This window comes from Panthera tigris, chromosome C1 (genome assembly GCF_018350195.1).
Source record: "Panthera tigris isolate Pti1 chromosome C1, P.tigris_Pti1_mat1.1, whole genome shotgun sequence".
NCBI lineage: Eukaryota > Metazoa > Chordata > Mammalia > Carnivora > Felidae > Panthera > Panthera tigris.
In genome coordinates, this window is record NC_056667.1 from 12,906,179 (window position 1) to 12,927,500 (window position 21,322).

The following is a 21,322-nucleotide window of genomic DNA, read 5'->3' on the forward strand; positions in this document are numbered from 1 at the left end:
CACAACATTCCTGTCCGGTACCTGGGGGAGGCCATCCATAATTTGGGAAGTTTCAGATGACTGATGCCCCTAATGCTTCCCACTGAGAGCATTAATAGGTGGCAAGGCCAGTCCTCTGGGGCCACACCCTGCCTGCTCCTCTGGGGGGGGGGGGGGGGAGGCAGGGCTTGCTCTCAAGGGAGGCTGCCTCTCTCCATCAGGCTAGGGGGTGGGGAGTGGGGGGTGAGCCCAGGGACGGGATTAAGTGGAGGGGGACCGGGTGGAGCCCACTTCTGGAGGGCAGGGGTGCTCGGTCAGCTGGGGGAGGGCTGTGAAGCTAAAGACTGCGCGGCGAGTTGTGAGTGAGGAAGGGAACCTGGGGTAAGGAGAGGGGGTGGGAGACAGGGAGGAGGGGGCGGGGGGCGGGGAGGGGGTGAGCTCTCCTTCTCCCCGCAATAAATCGGCTTAGCGGACGAGAGCCGAACAGCCCAGAAAGGATTAAAGAAAAGTCTGTATAATACAGCGGAGAGCGCGGCGAGGGGGAGGGAGGGAGGGCGGGGGGCGGGGAGAGGGGGAGGGGCGGAGGGAGGGCGCGGGGAGGGGGCGCTCGCGCCGCCGGGAGAGGCGGGCGCGAGGCAGAGGGAGCGCGGTTCGGCTCCAAACTCCGGCGCTGCCGCCGATCCGACTCCGGGGCCGCGGTGGGCGCCGCGCGCAGCCGGGGGAGCCGGGAGCCGCGGCGCGCCGGGAGGACGCCCGGAGCGCAGGGTCGCGCGGCACCCCGCGGAGCCCGAGCCGAGTGGAGCCCGGCGCCCCGGCGGCCCGGCCGCGGCGGCATGGGGGCGCCCCCGCGGCGCCCGGCGCTGCCCGCCACCGTCGCGGCCGGCGGCCGGAGGCAGGAGCGCGCCTGAGCCCATGGCGAGGGGACCCGCCGCCTCCGCCACCGCCTCCGCCTCGCCACCGCCGCCAGCTCCCGGGCACCATGCGAGCCGCCCCGAGCCTCCGCGGCTGCGTCTGCCTGCTGCTCGCCGCGATCCTGGACCTGGCGCGCGGTGAGTGCGCGGGCGCCCGGCCGGAGCCCGGGGTGGGGGACGCGCGCGGGGGCGGGCCGCCGGGGAAGGGCGCGGGCCCGGGGCGCCCCGGAGAGGCTCGCGGCGCGAGCACCGGTCCTGGCGTGGCGGTCCGCGCGGTCGGTCGGCTCGGTCACGGAGGGAGGAGGTCTCCCCCGAGGAGAGCGCGCGCGGGTCTGCGTGTGTGTGTGTGTGTGTGTGTGTGTGTGTGTGTGTACGAGCGTGTGCCTTTGTTGCGTCTGTGGGTAAGGGTGTCCGGGAAGGAGCTGTGTGCGCAGAGGGTGCGGGAGTGTATTTAGAGATGTGAGTGTGCAGATGGGCTGTTTGAGTGTCTCTGTCAGTTCCACGGAGAAGGTGTGCGTGTGAGACGGAGTGAGCCAGAGTATTTGGGGGTGTGAGCGGGTGCCGGCTTCTCGGTGAGGTGTGAAGTGTGAAAGCTTGTGTCATTGTATGTGTGAGCGTGTTAAAGGGTGGTGAGTATGTGAGGTGTGGCGTTTCTCGCGGGTCCCAAGTGTGTGAGTCTCTTCAGGGGTGTGCGGCGGCAGATGACTATTTGGGGGGGGGGGCGTGTGTGCATAGGATGGGGGGGAATGTGACACTTGGGCAGGAGTATGCGTGTATGTGGGATGTGTGGCGGTGCAGGCGCGTGGGGGTTGTGCTGCTTCGTGGTCCGAGAGCGTGTGTGCCTGCGATGGAGCGTGTGGTTTTAGTGAGGAGGCAGGGATGGAGGCGCCCGGGAGCCCAGGAGGTGTGACCAGTCGGGTGTGTGTCCCGCAAGGACTTGGTCCTGGCTGAACCAGCTCAGAGAAGCTGGAAGCTGAGCGGGGTCCCCAGAGCGAAAGATGCGTGGCTCCGCAGCTCCAGGGTCCGGGGCTCGCGGCCGCCTTCGGTGCCTCGCGCCCGGCGCGCCGCCTGGTGGGTCTTACATGCTACCGGAGCCCATCCTGGCGACCCCGGCACCTTTCGGGCAGTGAGCCGACCCACGGGCTAAGAGCCCAGCAGGGGGAAAGCGGGACCAGCGAACAGCCACGGGCGCGGAGACCAGAGGGTCCGCGTCCTCGAGTCCCAGCCAATACCAAATGCTAAACCTGGGCGCCCAGAATCGGCCCCTCTGGAGTCACAGCCGTGAAGGGGGCGGGGGAGGGGGGGTGCGGGGTGCCAAAAAGTAGCCATTGTGGCCAGTAGGATCTCAGCCCCTAGCCCAACTCAATAATGATGGTAGGGGGTCAACTCTGTTTGCCTTGCCCTACCGGGAGGTGCCTCGCCAGGCTCTGAGAGTGCCTGCCAGGAATGGGTGCTCTCCCCCCACCCCGCCCTAAAATAACCCCGCCCACGAGGTCTCGGAGAGTGCTGGGTCTGCAGATGGGAGAGGCTGCAGAATTTGAGCCTGAATGGTGGTCTCGCTGGCAGAGAGGGGGAGGGGTTGTGTGTGACCCAGAAGAAATGTCAGCCCCATACTTTGTCCCCTACCCTTTGGAGCAAAAGACTTTCCAAAGTGGATCAGAATCTCCCCCCAACTTTGGGGTGAGGGCTCCCTCCGTCGGATGCCTCTAGAGGGAAAGGTTATATGGGAGGGGGGAGGTGGAGGGGGTGGGTCCCGGTTCCAGCGCTCGGCACTGGGCTTTGTTGAAAGGCACTGGAGCCCTCACCTGGACATTGCAGGGAGAAGGGATTGGGGGTTGGGGGCAGGAGGGGAGCATCGTTTCCCCCACCCCGGAATGTGCAGAACTGACGCGGCAGGGGTGGGGTTGGCGACTGATGGTTTAAGCCAACGTTGGGGAACCCGGCTCCGTCAGGACCCCACCCTGCGAGCTCTCCCCAGAGCCCGAGACCGGCGTTCTTCGGGCTGCCCGGCTGCGGAGAGCTGACCCGGCGTCCTGGCGTCTCCGCTCCCCTTGCCCGCCTCTGCAGGCTGCAGGGCGCAGGGGGGCTCGGGAGCCGCGGGTGAGCGCGTCTGGGCCGAGGGAGCCGGCGTGGCCTAGAGCTCGCTGCTCAGGGTGAAGGGAGGAGCGCTGACTCGGATCACGGACGGGAAACTTTCCGAGCCTGGGGCGCAGGCAGGGTTCCTGGGCCGCCGGGGGGCCCTCTTCTCCTCCGCAGAGGAAGCGAGCGTGCGCGAGGGTGGGGTCCCTCTTTCCCGGTTCCAACTCTGTGCCCACGAGGGGGCGGGGGTACGAAAAGGGTCAGCGCGAGATGTAAGAGGCTCTCTTGCCGGAGGAGGGCGCCCTTCCGGGATGCGACCGCAAGCCGTGCACCTAGCAGTTGGCTTAGCCGGGCCACCTGCCAGGGGCCGCCCGGGAGGGCGGAGAGGGTAGAATCCAGGGCAGGCATTCCGAAACGCGCCTGCCAGTGGTGGTGTGGAGGGGGCGGGGAGAAGGCGATGGCGGTCTCTGTTAGGTAGGGGCATGGCTAGCGTCCCCTTCCCTGTTGTACCCCTAAGGATCGCAGACAAAAGCGTTCAGCTTTGCAGAGGTGAGTCTGTGCCTTGGGAGAAGGCACTCCGCTGCACACAGGCCTGGCTGGGCCATTAGCCCCTGCCCCTAACTACCCCCCCCCCCCAATATCTGACTCTGCATTGGAGAAACCCACATTTCTCCGGCTTTCCGGATCACCCAGGAGCGCCCCGAGGCGTCTTTAAGTCTTCGGGCCCCAGTTTCCCCTGCCTGGGCACTTCTGGGAAGGAAGTCCTGCGGTTGTCCCTGTGCAGTGGCCCGGGAGAGGGGGCACCGGGGATGGGGGGTGGAGGTAGGGAAGAGAGTGGTTCTTGGTCCTGCCTCCTTTGGCCCCAGGAACTTCTCCTGGAATTGTAGTGGGTAGGCAGGCCCAGGTAGGGCGAGCCAAAGGCCCCAGCCAGCGGCCCTGCCGTTCTCTCTCCGCAGCCGCGTGTCAGCAGGTGGGTGGGTGGGAGGGCTGGCTCGGGAGGGCCGAGGCTGCCGCAGCACTGAGACTGCGGGGGCTGCGCGCGCGAAAGCTGCTGTGCCGACTTTTAAGTGTTTATCCTTCCTCCCCACCCCCACCCAACACTCTGGGCGCGGGGCGGGGGGTCGGGCACCGCTGGGTTCCTTCTTAGCCCCCGCAGGGCAGTGACGGGCCGAGCCGAGAGCCGGCGGCTCCGCCCCTGCTCCCCCAGCCGCCCCGCTCCCAGCCTGGCCCCACCCCACAGCCATAAGCCCCACCCCTTTCCCACCCCAGCTGCAAACTAGAGTTTTTCCTGAGAGGTTGAAGTAATTTTTTGCCTTTTGAGCGCAGAGAATGTCGGAGCTGGAAGCGACTTCCGCGATCATTTATTCAGTGCTTCTGAAACTCCTGGTTTTTGTTTTTAGCAGGAGGACCCTTTTAGAGTAGGAATTGATTCCCACCCCCCCTGAAATCCTAACGCCTGGGGCAAGACGGCAGGCGCAAAAGGAGAGCCGCCCGGGCTCACGCGGGCGAGGAGGCTCCACGTCGCGCGATCCTTACACACGAAAGTCTCCCGAAACAGCCTGAGATTGCTCGTTTCCTAGTCTCTGGCTGGGATTCTGGTTTTTCAATAGCCACGATTGTGTGCATCAGCTGCAGCGTGTCACGCACGTGCTAGCCGCTTCACAGGCCTCATGCAGCTGCAAGATGGGTTTAAGCTCCTTTTTTCACGGATTAGGAAACTGAGTCTCCGAGTGTTAAGATTTATTGGTGGCAGGACATCTGGCTCCGACCAGCTCCCACCTGGCCCAGCCCCAGGCTCCCTCCTTGTTTCTAATGTTCCCTCTATGTGGGGCACAGAGAATCCCTTGGGCAGGGGCGGCCGGCCACCGGTGAGGCCTTAGGTTGGCCTGGCTAACCCGACTTTGCAGAACATCTGTCGCATGCATTCTTGGGCCACTTTAAGTGACTTTCTCGGGTTTCTGGGTTAGCAGTCATGAATTGGAAGGCAGAGGCCAAACAAAGACCGAACAAAGAAGAGACTGGTTAGTTCTGTTAGCTGGGTTTCCTGGGATCCACGCAGGTGTCTGACTTGCCTTACCACCCTACCCACATCTGCAGCATCCCCAGGCCGCTTGACGTGTTTACTCGGGTGCCCAACAGATGTTTATTGTATAGTGTCTATGTGCCAAGCAGAGTGCTAAGCACTGGGAACATGACCTTGAACACAGTAGAGAGTCCCTTGCATGTATGGTGTTCACAGCTTAGCGGAAAATTGATTTCTTCACTCAGAGGGCAGGGGCTGTACCTCTGACCCTCACCGAAGGCTCACTGTGTGCCAGCATTCCGCCCTGAGCTTCATCGTTCTTGTCCCGTCTAATCCTTACTAGCACACTGGAAGGTAAAATTAGCCCCGTTTTGCTGATGAGGAAACTGAGGCGGAGGGAGGTTAAGTGACTGGTCCAAGGCCATCCAGTCAATAAGTGAATGGGCGATTCAGACACAGGACTGACTCCTTCCCTCTGTGCTCTGGTGTCTGCTGATGAGAATGGCCGTCAGGCACTTTCTCAGCTCCGGCCACGTGGAGGGTTGCAGGGTATGCAATTCCCTGTCTGGATGTTATCCTCATTGAGAGGGAATTAGCCAGTGTTATTCCGCACAGATGGCGGAAGGGATTGTCCCCGAAAGCCCTCGCCATCATCAAGACAGTGAATGGGCATCCGTTGTGGGCAGGGCATGTCAGAAAAGAGTAACACCGGGACCCTCACGCCCGCAGGCCGAGAGGTTGGGCAAGTTCGTGGAACACTAATAGCTATCCAGGCGGACCTGTGTCCAAGTGATTGACATCCCCTCCAGGAAGTTCTTGAGGAAGCGTGATTCCTTGGGGGTGTCAAGGGGAGGCTTCAGAGAGGAAGGAGAACTCGAGCGAGACCTTGAAGTAAAGAGAGGACATGAATAAGCCAAGGGCTAAGGAAGAAAATGTGCCAGGGGGGAAACCTGGCTGAGCAAAGAGCTGGAGGTGAGGTTGTACGTGGCAGGGCTAGCTCAACTCAAGACTGGTCTCCCCAGAGTCTTTTTGAGGACTGGGAGAAACGAGAGTGATATTACGGATGGCTACCATTTATTCCACACCTATTAGACGTTCCTGATGCGTTAAATGCTCTCAGTAATCTGGGAGGCAGTGTCATGAGCCGTGTTTTGCAGATGAAGACGAGAGGCCCGGGATCTTTCTCTTTCTCTCTCTTTTCCTTCTTTCTTTTCTTGTCTTTCTTAAATAATGAATGAGGCTCAGGATCTTTTTTTTTTTATTATTAAGTGGAACAACTGGGAGTTTCAAACCCAGGTCTGAAGCAATCTAGAGACACTGCTGCTCCCGGAGGAGAGGAGAAACTATTTATTTTTTCATCACTGGAAGGAGGAATAAATACAACAGTCTCTACCACTTGCTAGAGGATGCAGAGCCTTCTGTTTTAAACGACAAATGTCGGTGGTGGCAAAACACACGCCATCACTTCCTAAGGGCTATCTGTCTTCAGGATGAGGTTCCTGGGAGGCAGCAGGGGGTGGGGGATGAAGTCCTGGGACCCACTTTACAATTTCACTGGGGTCCAGTAGCAGAGGGGGCCCGTGATCACCAAGACCTACTGGCCAGGATTTCGTGGCTGGAGCACATAAATCCATGGGGCTGGAGGTGCACAGAGTCGCAGCCCAAAGGAACAGGAAAGGACATGGTGGCACCCAGGCAAAGAATCTGACCTGTCGGTCCTTTGTACATCTACCGCTCACATACTGGATTTGCTTTGGGGAATTATGCATGCGCCCCGCCCCTCCCTATGGTATGTCATCTTGGTAGGTGGCATAGACAGGTAAAGCATCCCCAGATGAGCCCATCAGACACTCTCCCAGGGATCTGAATCCAGAACAGAGGAAGACTGAGAACCACCAGAAAGTACTCCTTGCCACTGGGGGCCCCCGTGAAACTGTACTTCTCTAATTCCCTGAGGCCAATAATGACAGGACCTACCTCCCGGGCTGTTGACGGGATGGGACGAGTCATTACATACATGCAAAGCTCTTGGCTCAGTCCTATGTGCTCTGATGATTACCAGTATGAACCGTGGTTATGCCAGAACTGTTATGGCACAAAGGCCGTGGGTCCTTATAGCGCCTGGAGCTTCGGCTTGCCCTCCTGTTCCGTGAACTTCCAGAATGTTCCACAAGTTACTTTTTTGGGGCTTGAGTTATCCAGAGTTGGTTTCGGTTGCTTGAAAAAAAAAAAAACCCTCCCTAGGCATGGGGAGCCTCATAGTTGCCAGTAACACTGAAGGTGACTCATGGTCCCCTAGCTCGAGGGTGACTGATCCCCCCACCTGTGCCCTGACTTTCCCTGGAGGCCTAAGGCATGGCCAGCACCCCTCCCCAACCCTGCGAAGCCCCATGAAGGCAGGGGCCCTGGCCGGGTCTGCTCGCTGGTGAATCTTCCCCACAAAGCCCATGGTGGGTGCTCAGTAAACTTGGCTGTTTAGATGCAGAAACCATCTTTGGCCTTTAGACGTGGGTGTCCTGGTTGAACAGAGACTCTTTGCAGAAAAATGTATGGAAAGGCTTACAGCGTGTGGAATTTAGGCTGGATTCACAGGTAGACTTTCCGTTGGCTCAGTTCTGCTCGTGGACCTACACTCTCGCGTTTCTCGCGGATAATCAAAGGGCTGGAGGCTCGGGCTCCAGATGCTCCCGTCTACCTGCCGGTCGTCCTTGAGAGTTGACACAATGCTTCCACACCCATCATGTCATCGAGTCCTCCCTCACATAAGACACAGAGGCAGCTACTCTTGTGCCCACAGAACAGGGAAACAGGCGTGGGGAGTGAAAAGACGGGGACAGGAAGTGGCAAGAGTGGAATCTGGGTTTGGTGGCTGCGTGCCCAGCCTTCCTTCCATTCCCCCTCACCTCCCGCCCACCCAGTGTTGCTCCATTCAGCTTACAGGGTTCTGGAATGGGACAGGCCATTCAAAAGACCAGGCAACGGACCAAGAAGCATACACTGTGGACTGGGTGCTGTCATGGCCACTGTGGGCAGCACTCGGCTAGAAGGACCCTCCTCTGGGGCTGGAGAGGCTCGAGAGTTGGTCTCCTACCGAATTGAGAGCTCTTGAGGGCGGGCATCCCTGCTCCCCCAGCCCTGGACAAGGCCTGGCTCTGGGCAGATCCTCAAGACATGTTTGTTGAACGAATGAATGATTCCCACCCCCACCCCCACCCCCGCCCCCACTGAGCCTGAGGTTCAGTCCGGACACCAGGCCTGGGCCTGTTTCCCGGCCCTGACCGGTCACCTCTGGAAGCACGTCCTGGTGTGAGAATGTGTCCATTGTCCAGCACTGCTCACCATCACTCACACTGGCATCACGGCTGGCATCTGGGGGACGAGCCAACAGGGGGATGTGGTAGGAAGACCAAAGGGTTCCCTGTTCCCTCTGGCTTCTCCTTGTGTGTGTGGGAGGGCGGCCCTTGACTGGTGATGGGTGGGAGCTGGGGAGAGAAAGGACGGAAGGAACCAAGGAAGGAAGGAAGGAAAGAAACATGCTTTGAGCTGCTCCTATGTGTCCAGGCCTGTGCCAGCCTTGTTCACGTGTGATGTCCTGTTAAATCATCCCAGCAACTTTGGGAGGTGATGGTCTGTCCCATGTTATAGATGAGGAACAAGGCTTAGAGAGATTGTGTGATTCGCCCAAGGTCCCACTGCTGGTGATGGGCAGAGCGGGATTCATACCGAGGCGTTGATTTGCACCTCTCTTTCCAACTCTGAGCTGATCCTGTCTGTGGCTTGAGAGTGACCACGGCAGGAGCATTTACACCGCGGAAATTGGCAAACACTCCGGATCAGAGCTCCCTGCAAACCCGGAGCAGGTTGTTCACATCGGCCGACACAGCGCCGGGCGTGCCGGTCCTTCCTCGATCACTGCCTCCGTTGGACAGCCACCTGCTGTTAAGGGACTTAGGTTTCCATCTGAACTGGGTTCAAGTCCCAGCACAACGACTTCCCAGCAGAGCACATTTGAGCCAGCCGCCACCCCTCTGAGTCATGGTTTCCTGTCTCTTGAAAGTGGAGGGTGTTGTGCGGATGAGTAGAACAATGCATGACAGCACTTGGCCTGAAAGTGGTCCCCAGCCACTGGCGCCTCCCTTCCTCCCCACCCCCGGGGGTAGGATCATTTGGCCTTGGAGTCCCTCTGATAGGCCAAGTGGGCTCACACTTTCTTCTCCCTCTGCTGGAGGCCGATGTGGGAGCCAAGTCAGAGGATCCATTAATCGAGCGGCGGCCCTCACCTCAAGCTGGACCAGCAGAGACGTCCCTCGAGGAATTTCAGCCCCACACGACACAGACTCATTTGAGAACAATAAACGATCGTGTATAATAAATGGCCAATACAGGGATACCAAGGATAAATCTTTGGGGATTAAAGGAGTGGCCCAGGAAGGTTCTGAGGGATTGAAACACTCTGGGTGGGTGAGGAGGGCATCCCGGGCAGGGGAAGAGCTCATCCAAAGGGTGGGGGAGGGAGTCAGAGTGCTGTGTAGGTGTGTGAGGGGTGGGAGGCAGTGAGCCGGCTGACCTCCCTTGAGCAGAAGGTGCTCATCGAGAAGCTAGGGATGAACCTGGCTGGAGCTGTTGGCGGAGGCCCGCGTGCCTGGGGCCAGGGGCCTGGATTTGAGCCCGGGGATTGTGGGGAACAGTTGAAGAGGGAAAAGTGACACTCCCAGGGCAGTGTTCTAGGAAGATGAATTGGTTTTTCGGGGCCACCTGAAGCTGGCAACTGTTTGGAACCTCCACTGGGTTATAAATGGCTGTTCTGGGTGCCCCCAAAGACGCAACAGCCTAAAGGAAGAGTTGCCGTAATTTGGGGGCTGGTATCTCACCCAGAGTGTCACCCAGAGTGTCCAGACCCGGCGAGGGGGAAAAGCAGTTATGGCCGAGACGACAAGGCTGCCCCTAGGCGGAGCGTGTACCTTGGGCCTGAACGGAGAGCGATGGGGAGAAGCTTCTAGATCTCTAGGGAGCATGGGCTCCGGAGTCTGACCAGGGTTCACCTCCCCTTGCCACCACCCCTCCAGCATGTGAACCCAGGTAACCTCTTCATTGCTGTCAGCCTTGATTTCTCCAGCTGAACACGCAGCTTGTCGCTGTGGCCTGGTTTGGTGAGGGCAGCTGGGCAGGGTAAATCACCTACTACGCGGGGTCCACACGCACGGTGCCTAGCACATGGTAGGCATGTGAGAAGGGGCTGCTGCTGTTCTAATGAGGCCTGGCTCGCGCAGCGCCCCCGAGCGTGAAGGGGAGGGAGTGTTTGCAAGCCTCAGTGCCCCGCTGAGGGGGCGCATTGTAGGTGTCCCCACGTAGCGAGTCCTCAGGCCTGGAATTACAGAGCATCAGAGCCAGAAGGGAGCTGAGAAATTATGTGCACGATCTCCTTCCTCCCATTGGAAGTCGGGAAAAGCGAGGCCAGAGAGGAATCTCACTGCACACCCTGTGTGTGATGTGGGGGACTGGTCTTCTCCCTCCGAGTCCTGGGGGCCATCGCGGGGGCTCAGTCAGGGGGACCCACCACCCTCATAGCCTTCCGTGGGGAAGCATCAGGGTCCCCCGGACTTGGGTGGGGATCTCGGCGTCACTCCAGTGGGAGCAACACCCCCCGCCCAGCCTCATAAATCACGGGAGCAGCTTGGGAGGCGCCAGGGAGAGAAGCAGCTGAACCACTGGGCTTCTTGTTCCCTTGCCAAGCTGTTCCCTTTGCCCTTTTGTTTCTCTTTCTGCAGAGGCACTCGTGCCCCTCCGATGGGGTTGTCTGTCACCAGTCGTCGCCTCCTTTATGTCCCCAGCGCCATCTCCCGAACGCTGCCCCGGAGGAAGGAGTCCATCACAGGCTGCCCTGGCGTCGCGCTGGGCTGGCAGGGAGGGGCCACGCGGGGGGCTTGGAAGCACCCGCAGGGTGAGGAAGGGCTGGCACGGCCAGAGGGTGGACGGCGTCCTCACCTGGAGCTCGTGCTCGCTGCCCCGGGCACACAGGTTGTTGTCAAGAGAGCATTCAGGTGGCACAATAACCCAAGGCCGGGTGCCCAGTTAATACGCGCAGGTGATAAACTAACTGTTCATTGTCACCAGGCACCTAATGTTGCAGGTGGGGGCACGGGGTGGGGGTTGCGGGGCGGAGGGAGCCAGGTGGGGGGCGGGGAGCGACAAAAGCAGCCACATCACAAAGACTTCTTTGTTCGCTGGGGCAGCAGAGAAGTGGGCTGGGGCCCAGCTCAGAGGAGAAGAGGCTTGGGAAGGCGAATCGCTGGGCCCCCGTTGCCCGACTGAGGGGCCTGGTCAGCGGAGAAAGGCAAGCCCTGGCAGGAAGGGTGCCTAATGGGGAAGAGTTAGTGGTTCCCAGGACGGTTTGAGTTGCAGAGAGGGCACGCTTTCATTGCAGGATGCAACGTAGTTCATTCATTCATTCATTCATTCCCTCACTCACTGACTCCGTCACTGGTGCAGCCAATGGTAATTGATCGCTTCCTGGGGTGGGGGGAAGCCCTGTGCTGTTCTAGAAATCCAGAGCAGAATGAACAGGCAAGTTCTTGCCACCCCTCCCCCCCACCCTGGGGCTTACCGTCTAGGACTGTACTATTCACTACTCGGCGGCCCGTGGCCGTGGCTGTGACTGAGGACTGACAGTTACATTTACAACTAAACAGAGTGTCTCCACTTTTATGTAACTGAATTAAACAGAATTCGGTTCTGCAGTCACACCAGCCACATTTCAAGCGCTCCCGTATCGGACAGGACGGATGGAAACGGGACGTCGTTACAGAAAGTTCTGCTGGACCGAGCGGACCTGGGGCCACTCTTCCGGTGGGGCCTGCGCATTGGCCACAAGTGACAAGGAATCGGGGAGGGAGGGTCTCTTCCCCTGTCTCTTTCTCATCCCGTCCTTCCAGTGGTGCCAAGGAGAAAGCCTCAGGCTGATGATATCATGTCTTTAATGCCCTCTATCGCGTGCTGATCTGCCTTTCCAACAAAAACAGGTCTGGGGCAACAAACCTTCAGTGAGCCCAAGGGAGCCAGAGCCGTAGTAACAGCGTTTTGTTTTCATTGTAATTCTCTTTCAGTTACCCTCTGTTTAAGGCGAGGAAGTCTGGTTTGCCATTTGGGGCAGTGATTTAAATTCTCTCTCTCTCTCTCTTTTTAAAACGGCTTATTTAAGTAAAAAATGAGTCGAGTTAAAGAAAAATGTTAAATGCGCTGCAGAGCAGGTGGCACAAGGATAAGGCCAATCTGTAAAGGTGGCGGGTAAGCATGTCAGCCTCGGAGCAGCCCCCGTTCAGATGGGACAACGCAGGCTTTGGAGGCAGAGGAGGGTTCAAGTTCCAGAGCCGCTGTGTGTGTGTGTGTGTGTGTGTGTGTGCGTGCGTGTGTGTGAGCTCTGTGACTTTGGGAGGAGTGACTTCCCTCCACATCAATCAGGTGCCAGTTGGGAAACACCAAGCTCAAGCGGGGAGTCTCGGAGGAGGCGGGCTTATTAAGGGGACAGTGTACATGGGGGTTGGGGCAGGCAGCAGGGACTGGTGTCGCTCTGGGCTTGGCGCAGTGGGTGGCCGTTACCACCTGTAGACTGGAGAGGGCCACGCAGGGGGGAGCTCGAGGGAGAAGTACCCACCATTCCCCCCCCACTCTTGCCTTTGAGTGTTTTCCTGGTGCCGCCCGTTGGCCAAACCCAGTTGGAAGCCCAAACAGGCGGGTGTCTCTACAGAGCGAGCGGAGAAGGGAGGAGCATGAGCTCGAGTGCAAAGAGCAGAGATCTAGCACCATCCCGCTAAGCCTCAGTTTCCCCATCTATAAAGTGGGGATTGTGCTTCCTGCCCAGTAGCGTTGCTGTGACCACGAAGGGGACCACGTGCGGTGCTAATGATGGGTGGCTGTGTATACCAAGGACCGTGGCAGTAATAAAATGCCCATCCTTGTGCCCAATCCTGGGCTGGATGCTGGATTTTTCTGAGCTGATAAGCAGCATATGAGCATGGGGGTCTTTGGGAAGGCAGAACCGCCTTTTCAGGAGCACGTGGGCTTGAAGCAGCAGGTAACGCGGGGACAATGTCGCAACTTGTAAAGAGAAACTGCCCGCATTCTCCACTGCGGGTGTCGACCTTTGCAATGCGTCATCTCTGCCCTAGACTATTCAGTGTCCCTACACCTCCCTGTCCCCTGGTCCAGCTCGCTGATTGATGACTCCACCCCAGGGCACACCGATTCGTCATTCTCCAGTCTATTTTCCACCCTATTTCCCACGGAGAGGTGCTTTCTCCTTACATCCATTTAGGTCATCTTTCCTGCCATCCGCACTGGCTCCTACCGTGGGCAGCCTGCTCGACATCCGTCATGAACGGGCTCAAAGCTCCCTGCTTCCGAGTGGAAAGGCAGGTGCCCTCCGACTGCCAGCCTCTCTCACCGGAGGCGGCTTCTACCCTTGCAGGTGGGGGAGCGGTGGGGCGGGGGGAGCGTTAACAGTGAGTGAGTTAGCCCTCTGGACCCCCAGCCAGATCTTTATCCTTCACCCGAAGGCTCAAAGTGCCATCACCACCTTTAGAGACATCTTCTCTGTGGGCCGTAGCTGGAGTTCAGGGGGCACCTGGCTTCAAATCCGATGACTATTTCCTGGGAAACCTTCCACCGACAGCCCCCCTCAGCTCACAGCTTCCCGGTTGGCTGAGGTGGCTTTCTTTAGGCCCCTCGATTCTCCTTTGTCTGGCCCTTTTCCCCCGTCTACCTTGACTGCTCAGAATGACTTTGATGGGGACTAATTCTGCCAGTTGAAATTCATGCGACGCTTACACATTCGGCGCTTTGCTGAAATTGCTGTGACAAATACCAGTGGCAGTTTCTTCCCTGGCTCATTCTCTAATGTGCTCCGGGCAAGACGGAGGGCCCCTGCCCCTCGCCAGCGTGCCATCTGTCAACACTGCCATCGTCCGCCAGCCCCTCGGCGCCCCCTGCCCCTAGGCGCAGGCCGGTCTCAGCCCTGCCTACTGGCTCCGCGGCAGAGTCACCCTTCGGGAGGGGACAGGTCGCTCCCTGGGGTTAAGTATTCATCAAGAAGAGCTTCACCAACGGCCCCCTTAGGCCTCGGTTTCCACGTTGGCCAGAGTGACGTTCTTTCGTTCTGGCCCCTTCTCATCTACCTGACTGTCCACGTGGGCTTTGGTGAGGACTGGCTTTCCAGCTGAGCTTGGGGCCGTGTCCCGCAGGCTGGGTCTTTCTCTGTGCGGGCCATATGGCCCCCACCTTAGCCCCAGGATGTCTGTCACTCTGCCTTCTTGGGCTGGCCCCGGGGTCTCAGAGGTAGCTTCTGTCACCCATGGGACCTCACTCCCTGGGTGCTGGTGCCTCCTGGCCGGCTGGCTCTGAACCTCTCTCTGCCGTGATTGCCCAGCCCGTCACCCCCTTCGCGATGTTCGTCGTCGCTGCATCCCATCCCTGCCATTGTTTGCGTTGTCGTTCTCTTACAATCACATTTGAATTGATTTCCTCTCTCTTGACTTGTTTCATGTAAAGATACACTGTCTAGGTTTGTGATGGCGAGTCTATACTTTTTTCTTACTTCATAGTAAAATAAAATAACGTGGAACTATTTGAATTTTTAAAAAGCTTCCCCATACGACCCAGCATCGTCACGAGCCGCGGGGGAAAAAGCCAGTTGGGTCGAAGGGGCACCAGCCTCAGCCTTAACGAGCCACGGGATCTGATTTCAACGCCTCCATTAACTTACTGTGTGACTGGCTTACCCCCTCCTCTGAGTCTTGGGTCCGTAAAACAAAGGGGTGGGTCTGGACGGTTCCAGGTCTCAGATTCTGGGATGGGTAATAGGGTTGGGAAGGAGGGTCTCATCTATGTCCAAAATATTTCCTTTAAGACGTGTCGTTACCCTAAAATTCCCACCTTTGGGAATTTGGAAGCATCCAACGGAGCTTACTAAGGACCAGCGATGTCAATGATGAGGGGCCCCCCACTGGTTACTCAGTGTGGGGTGCACACTCACAGCCTCATTGTAACTCCGTGCAGCTGCCATTTGCTAAGTGCCTGCTCTGGGTTGGGCCCCGTGCTGAGGCTGGCACTACATGGAAAAGTAAGACCCAGTGCTGGACTTCAAGGGGTTTGCAGCCTCCCGGGGCAGAGAGGCAGGCAAACAAATAAATTGTGGTTATGACAGTGGAGACTTTACAATTGAAATAGCTGCCAAGTCCTTGCAGGAATGCAGATCAGGGGATAACCCATCTGTCTGAGGTTTGGGGGAAAGTTCTATATCACGAGAAGTGGTGACACCCAACTGGGTCTTGAAGGATGCGTAGGAGTTTGCCGGGCTAAGAAGGAGATGGAGAGATTTTAGGAGGAAGTAATAGTAGGGACAAAGATTCATAGGCTGGAAAGGGCCTGGGTCATCTGGGAGATTCTGGGAGACAGTGGTGAAGGGGTATGAGTTGCAGGAAAGAAGCGAGGCTGGAGATGACCCAGGGGATCGATCGAGTGCATTTGCCAGAAGTGGGTTAGTCCTGCAACGAGACAGATTTTCCCAGTCCGGACCCCCAGGTCCCTGGCACTCACAGTGGCCAGCAGGAGCCTGCTTTCCAGTTGAAAACCCCCATGGGGCCATTTGCCCCCTACAGCTCGGGGAAAATGCTGTGGGGGGTAGGGGAGGGGACAGAGCCGCGTGTTAATCTGGCTTGATCTCTTTAAAAGATGCCCCCTCCTGTTAACCTGGGACAGCCTCTGGTTACAAAGTGGCCTCTCTCAGCTATGTGGATCCAGGGAAAGACTCCTGGGCTTGAAGTCAACAGAGCTGTGTGGTCAGGTCCAGGCTCTCTGCCTGGGCCTCCTGGACGTCACCTGCCAAGTGGTATTAGTAGGAAACGTGTACTGAACGCTTGCTACGTGCGTGCAGGCACTATGGGAAGCTCCTGCTTGTGTGATCTGTTCACTGCGCCATCTGCATAACCCCTCGGAGGTGTGCGCCCTAGCACCCCCACCTTACAGCAGCAAAGACTGAAGCACAGAGAGGTTAAGCCACTTGCTCAGGGTCACACAGCTACTAAGTGGCTGTGCTGTTTTGAACCCAAGTTGTCTCGCATTTTACCCGCTTTCTGTTCTCTCTGCTTTCTTGCTTCTCTGCCAGAGATCCCTTCCTTTTGTGCCTCCGGGACTCTCCAGACCCCCCATCTTGATCCTACACAGCTCTCAGGGGCTCGGGGACTCCAGCTGCAGCCAGAGCTGGGCCCGGGCCCCACGCACGGCTGCACGATGACTGTGAAGGCCACGGGCCCGGCCCCTCCCTGCCCTGGCGGTCATGGGGTGGCAGCCAGGCTCTGCTCTGGTGTTTCTGGCCTCATTATTATTATTCTTTCTTTCCAGCGTGCCTCTAAAAGCTTCCCGCAGAGAGCACGCATCCCAGCTCTTTAAAATTTTAAGGGCTTTACTTAATGTTATTTCCCTCGGAAAGGAGACAGAAGAGGCATATGTGATGGTTATATTTAGTGCAGTGTGTGGGTCTGAGCACATGAGTGTTCAGTGGGCCTGGAGGTGACAAGGGAGATGTGTCTGTGGCGGTGGGCGGGTCTGCAGCTGGTCTCCCCTCCCTCCCGTCTCCCAGCAAGTGTGGCCTCGGTGAGAACCTATTGTGTGGTGTTCTGGAAAGAGGAAGATGGATGCCACCCGAGGGGAACCACCGAGGAGACAGAAAGCTGGACCGAGACCCCCATCCTCGTGCCGTCCCCCTCGGTACTGAAGACACGGTGGTCCTAGCTGCCCCAGGGCCTTTGCACATGCACATGCTGTTCCCACTGCTGGAACCCACCTCCTTCTTTGGACTAAGCCCTGTTCATTATTCAGGTCTCACTTGCACGGCACTTGGTTTATTCATTCCACAAGCATTTTCTGCGTATCTACTGTGTCCACAGCACTGGGGGGGCACGCCGGCCATTGGTGACCGATCTGGCACAGGTCCTGGTGCAGAGAAGGCACCGGCAAGTGTTCACGGAACTAATAAAAGCCACACAGATGCTGTGGGATCTGGAGAGAGGATGTGGTTGCCCTCCAGGAGCTTACAGCCTCTGTTGGAATTCATACGAAAGACGCTGTGAAATGCGAGTGAGCCCCTTAGGCCTGGCGGAGCGGTACCCGTTCGGGCCAGGAAGGGAGACCTCACTCCCTTTTGAGCATCCGTCCGTCCGCCTGACAGATTGGGCTCTTGCTGTGCTCCAGGTACTGTGCGAGGCCCTGGAGACGGGCTGGGGGAGGAGCGATGGGAGTAGAGACGGAGCCCGCCCTCCGGGACCTTCTGCAGTGTGCGACTGGCACACGCGTGAGGAGGAACGTCCGCGGCGAGGCAGGGCGTCATAACTGCAGTGAGGGGGGAGGAGGCTTGGAAGGAGCCATGGCTACCTTGCAGAGGTGCGGGGTCAGGGCGGGGACATCTCCTCTGGCCCGGCCCTGCAAACAGGGGAGATGCCTCATCGCCGACGGCAGTAAACGCTGACATGGAGAGAGAGCCAACGTGCGTGTGGCAGTGACCGGGGGAGCCCCACGATCAGCAGGGCCCACACTGAGGTTCTGGGAGAGAAGCTGGGGCGGGGGGGGGGTGGTTTTCAAACGGTGTTCCGTGGAACCCCAGCCTGCCACGGAGGTACCCCCGGCTTTGGGAGGCCGGAATGTGGGTCGGAGTGCGAGTCCGGGGGGCCCTGCTTTGCCCGTTCTGGGTGATGGAGGGAACCATCAGGGCTGGAGAAGTTTCTGGAGCTTTCCTGTTTAGGTTCAACCCTCCTTTCCCTCTACCTGTGGGGAAACGGAGGCCAACGGGCAAGTGACTGGTCCCCCATCGCCAGCAGGAGGGGGCCAGGGCTGACGTGTGTCCACCCAAGCTGGAAGAGAGGCCTAGGGAAAGGCCACCCTGAGCCTGGCCAGGAGGCCTGGGGCTCCTGCCCCCGGCTTGTGCCTGCCCGTCCCCCAGCCCAGCCTCAGGTCACCCCCCTTATAAACCTGTCTCCTTTGCCAGCCCAACAGGCCAGCCCCACCCTCGTGAGGCCGGGAATTAGATGAAATAGTTTACGATCCCACGCTTCGTTATGTTTTATTAAAAGTGCCCGTGCTGGCTTCCGCTGGCACATCTGCTGGGCTCAGTCCTGGGGCTTCCTCTCCCTCCCCGCCCCCACCCCTCGCTGCCAGAGGAGACAGACAGCTGCCACCCTCCCCCCCACCCCCTTCCCTCGCCGAGCAGGGCCCCAGCCCGGCTGTCAGGTGTCTACGAGATAAAGGGGAATCCCGCAGGCGAGGACAGATTGGGGGGATGTCGAGCAGTAATCCTGGGTGTTCACACATCCCCGACCCCATCTGGTCCCACAGGTGCCCCTGGGGGGGATTGGTGCGGAGAGGGGGAGGGGCAAGTCCAGAGCTCCACGCGCGTTCGAGGCACCTGGGCCTCTGTTCTTGGTTCTCCCCGTGTGCCCTGTGCGAATGCAAGATCGGGCTGACGTCCCTCCCCAGGCTGGCCGCCGGTGACCACAGGGAATGGCTTGCTCTCAGCAGGCTGCCGGTTTCAATCCGGGTGCCAGAAGGAAAGCCCCGGCGTCCGGGTGCTGCCAGTAGAGAAGCAGCCCTCAGGGTCCGTCCTGGTGGGAGGTGCTGGGCCGTATCAGGGGGGCAGATGGAGTGCTTCGAGTGTGGCCCACCTGGCTCTGAATGGCACCTGAGTGACCTGCTGGATGTGTCATCTGGGGCGAGGCATGTAAGTGCTGTGAGCCTCAGTTTCTCATCTGTAAAATGGGAGTGATGGTATCTGTGTTGCTGAGAGGGTCTTACACCTCGCAGACGTTTTGTTCACGGTGGCAATTTTTTTTTGAGCTTATTTATCTATTTTGAGAGAGAGCGAGAGAGCAGGCACGAGTGGGGCATGGGCAGAGAGAGAGAATCCCAAGCAGGCTCTGTGCTGTCAGCGCAGAGCCCGACTCGGGGCTTGAACTCACAAACCATGAGATCACGATGGGATTCCCCCATTAAAGGTGAGAAGGCATTTAATGAGATCTTCATTCGAGGAAGAAGGACGTAGTAATCTTGCTTATGATGATGATGATGGTTAGCAAATGCTACTGGGGAACTTGTTATTCATTTATTAAATACTTACTGACCTCCTACCGTACATTTGAAAAAACGGCATCGAACAAGACAGAGCCTTGCCCTCCTGGGACTGACATCACGGTGGGGGAGGCAGAAATGAACAAGCAGATAAGTCGCCTCACTCTGGATGGTGCTGTGCTGTGAGGAGAATCCCACAGGGTCCCGGTATACTGCGGGGCTTGGGAGCAGAGTGCTTTCTCTAGGTTGGGTGGTCAAGGATGGCTTCTTGGAGGAGGTGGCCTTTGGTGCTGGAAAAGGAGGAGAGGAGAAGCAGGGCGAGTTGTGTCTCCCGGCCAGTCCGTACATTTGTGTTTGACTCCTTCTCCTGACGGGGCCTTCTCTGGAACCAGGAATTGGCCACCCGCACTCCCCGCCACCAGCACTTGCCAACTCAGCTGGTCCATGACCGTACCCCCTTCCGCCCGGGGCCAGAGACCCAATGAGGCAGGAGGCAGAGGCCTGCGTTCGGCACCTTCCTGACCTGTTCCTATTGAATTGTTGCCCATGTAGGAGGTGGGTCTGTGGCTCTCTGCATTCTGTGGGTGACGAGCCTGAGACAGGATGAAAACCTCATGGGTGGTTTGAGGAGGGGTGGCCTGGGTCTGTCCCTCCTGAGTTAGCCACCGCCTTGTGCCCGCTGGCCGTATGCGTCCGTGTCTCGTGGAGGTCGAGGATTGGGAAGCTCACGCCCCTTCTCCTGTTCCCCTGAGACCCCAGAGCACCTCTGGGCTGGGGCTGGGCTGGGCTGGAGCCTGAGCCAGTGGGGTCACGTGGGCTTGGGGGGCAGGGAGCCCAGAGTATTGATGGCCCTCAAAGCTGGCGGGTGTCAGGAGGCAAAAAGGTATTAATTAGCAGTTATTCCCCGGCAGTGAAGAGATGGATAGAGATTAAGGTGGCAGCCCGCGCATCCGTTTTGTAGCAGCTGAGAAGTAACAGTAAATCAGTGCTATGAATCGATACTGTAAGAGGGAGATACGTTTTAATCTTATTAGCAAGGAGGGAGAATGCCTCACTCTCCAGGCTGGGTGGGAAGTAGGGAGTGAAGAGACAGGGGCTTGGACCTGCTGGGGGGGGGGCACCATTGGAAAAAGCAGGGGCTGGGAGGTGGGGAGGCAGTTCTGAGTCAGTAGAGGGGGGGACCCCTGCCTTCTTCCCAAGGCTCTCTGCCATAGGCGTGCTCCCCTCCCGCCCCTCCCTGTGAGCCAAGGGCTCTGGGTTGGACAGTGGTTCAGCTGCGGGGCACGGATGGGGCTGTGATGCCATCGCTCAGCCTAGCCACGCCCACACCGTGGGGAAGGTCCGGAGGCTGGGAGCCGGGATAGCACCTCTGGGCAGGTGTGAGCTGTGAAGAAGACAGAGCTGGGCGGCGATCAGGGGTGCCGTCTGGCGAGCACCCCCCACGGCTGGCACCGAGCGCGTGGCTTTCATTCCTCCAGGCGACGGCCATCAGGATGGGCGCCTTGTCCCCACGCACTGAGGGGGACAGGTGCAGGGGAAGGGGCCTGCTCATGAATGGCCATGCCGGGATTTGACCCCATCTCCGGGCGGCCAAAGCCTGTGTCCTTCCCACTGGAGCACCAGACCTCCCCCAGCCAAAACTGTGGGAAAGCCCATGAGGTCCAGCCTTTAGTTGTGACTAGAGGCTTAGATTCGGGACACCTTCTTTCTCCTTCTCTCCCCGGCTTAGTCCCACTCTCCACACCAGGACAAGAAGCGCCTGTAGGAAGGAGCCAGGGATGCCGAGGAAAAGGTGGAAAGAAACAAAGCAGTCAGGATAACTCCTAGCACCCACCTTTCTGTTCCACCCAGGGCAGACAACAACTACTCCCTTTGGGCCTCGTTTTCCCCATGAGATCCTTCAGGGCCCTGCGAGCTAGAACGTTCTCAAAGGCTGTGTTTCTCCCTCCTTGAATGATCAGTTGCCTACTATGTGATTTAATCCCCTCCAGAGTCCCTGTGATGCCAGCATTATTAGCCCCATTTTACAGATAGCTAAACGGAGGGGCTCGTCTCTGACGGCTTCGATCTGGCCAATGGGGATGTCTTGGAGGTCTGCCTGGGCCTGCCAGAGACTGGACTAGGCCTTTGGAGGAACCTTGTGCCTCCCGGGGGCGGTAACCTGGTATGTCTACATCCTTGTTTCCTCTTGTCCTGGGAGGAAAGAAGGGGGCTCCTGGTA

The 21,322-nt window shown here is 58.6% G+C and overlaps 1 protein-coding gene across 2 annotated transcripts in view; it reads left to right on the forward strand.

Annotated features, from left to right (window-relative positions):
* The first annotated feature begins 845 nt into the window (after positions 1–845).
* Positions 846–21,322, forward strand: part of IGSF21 (immunoglobin superfamily member 21) — a 232,464-nt gene continuing 211,987 nt past the window's right edge. For both annotated transcript variants that reach the window (XM_042996364.1, XM_042996365.1), the window contains exon 1: positions 846–1,028. In XM_042996364.1, the coding sequence (XP_042852298.1) occupies positions 959–1,028 (70 nt within the window). In that variant the 5' untranslated portion in view covers positions 846–958. The remainder of the gene's footprint in view (positions 1,029–21,322) is intronic.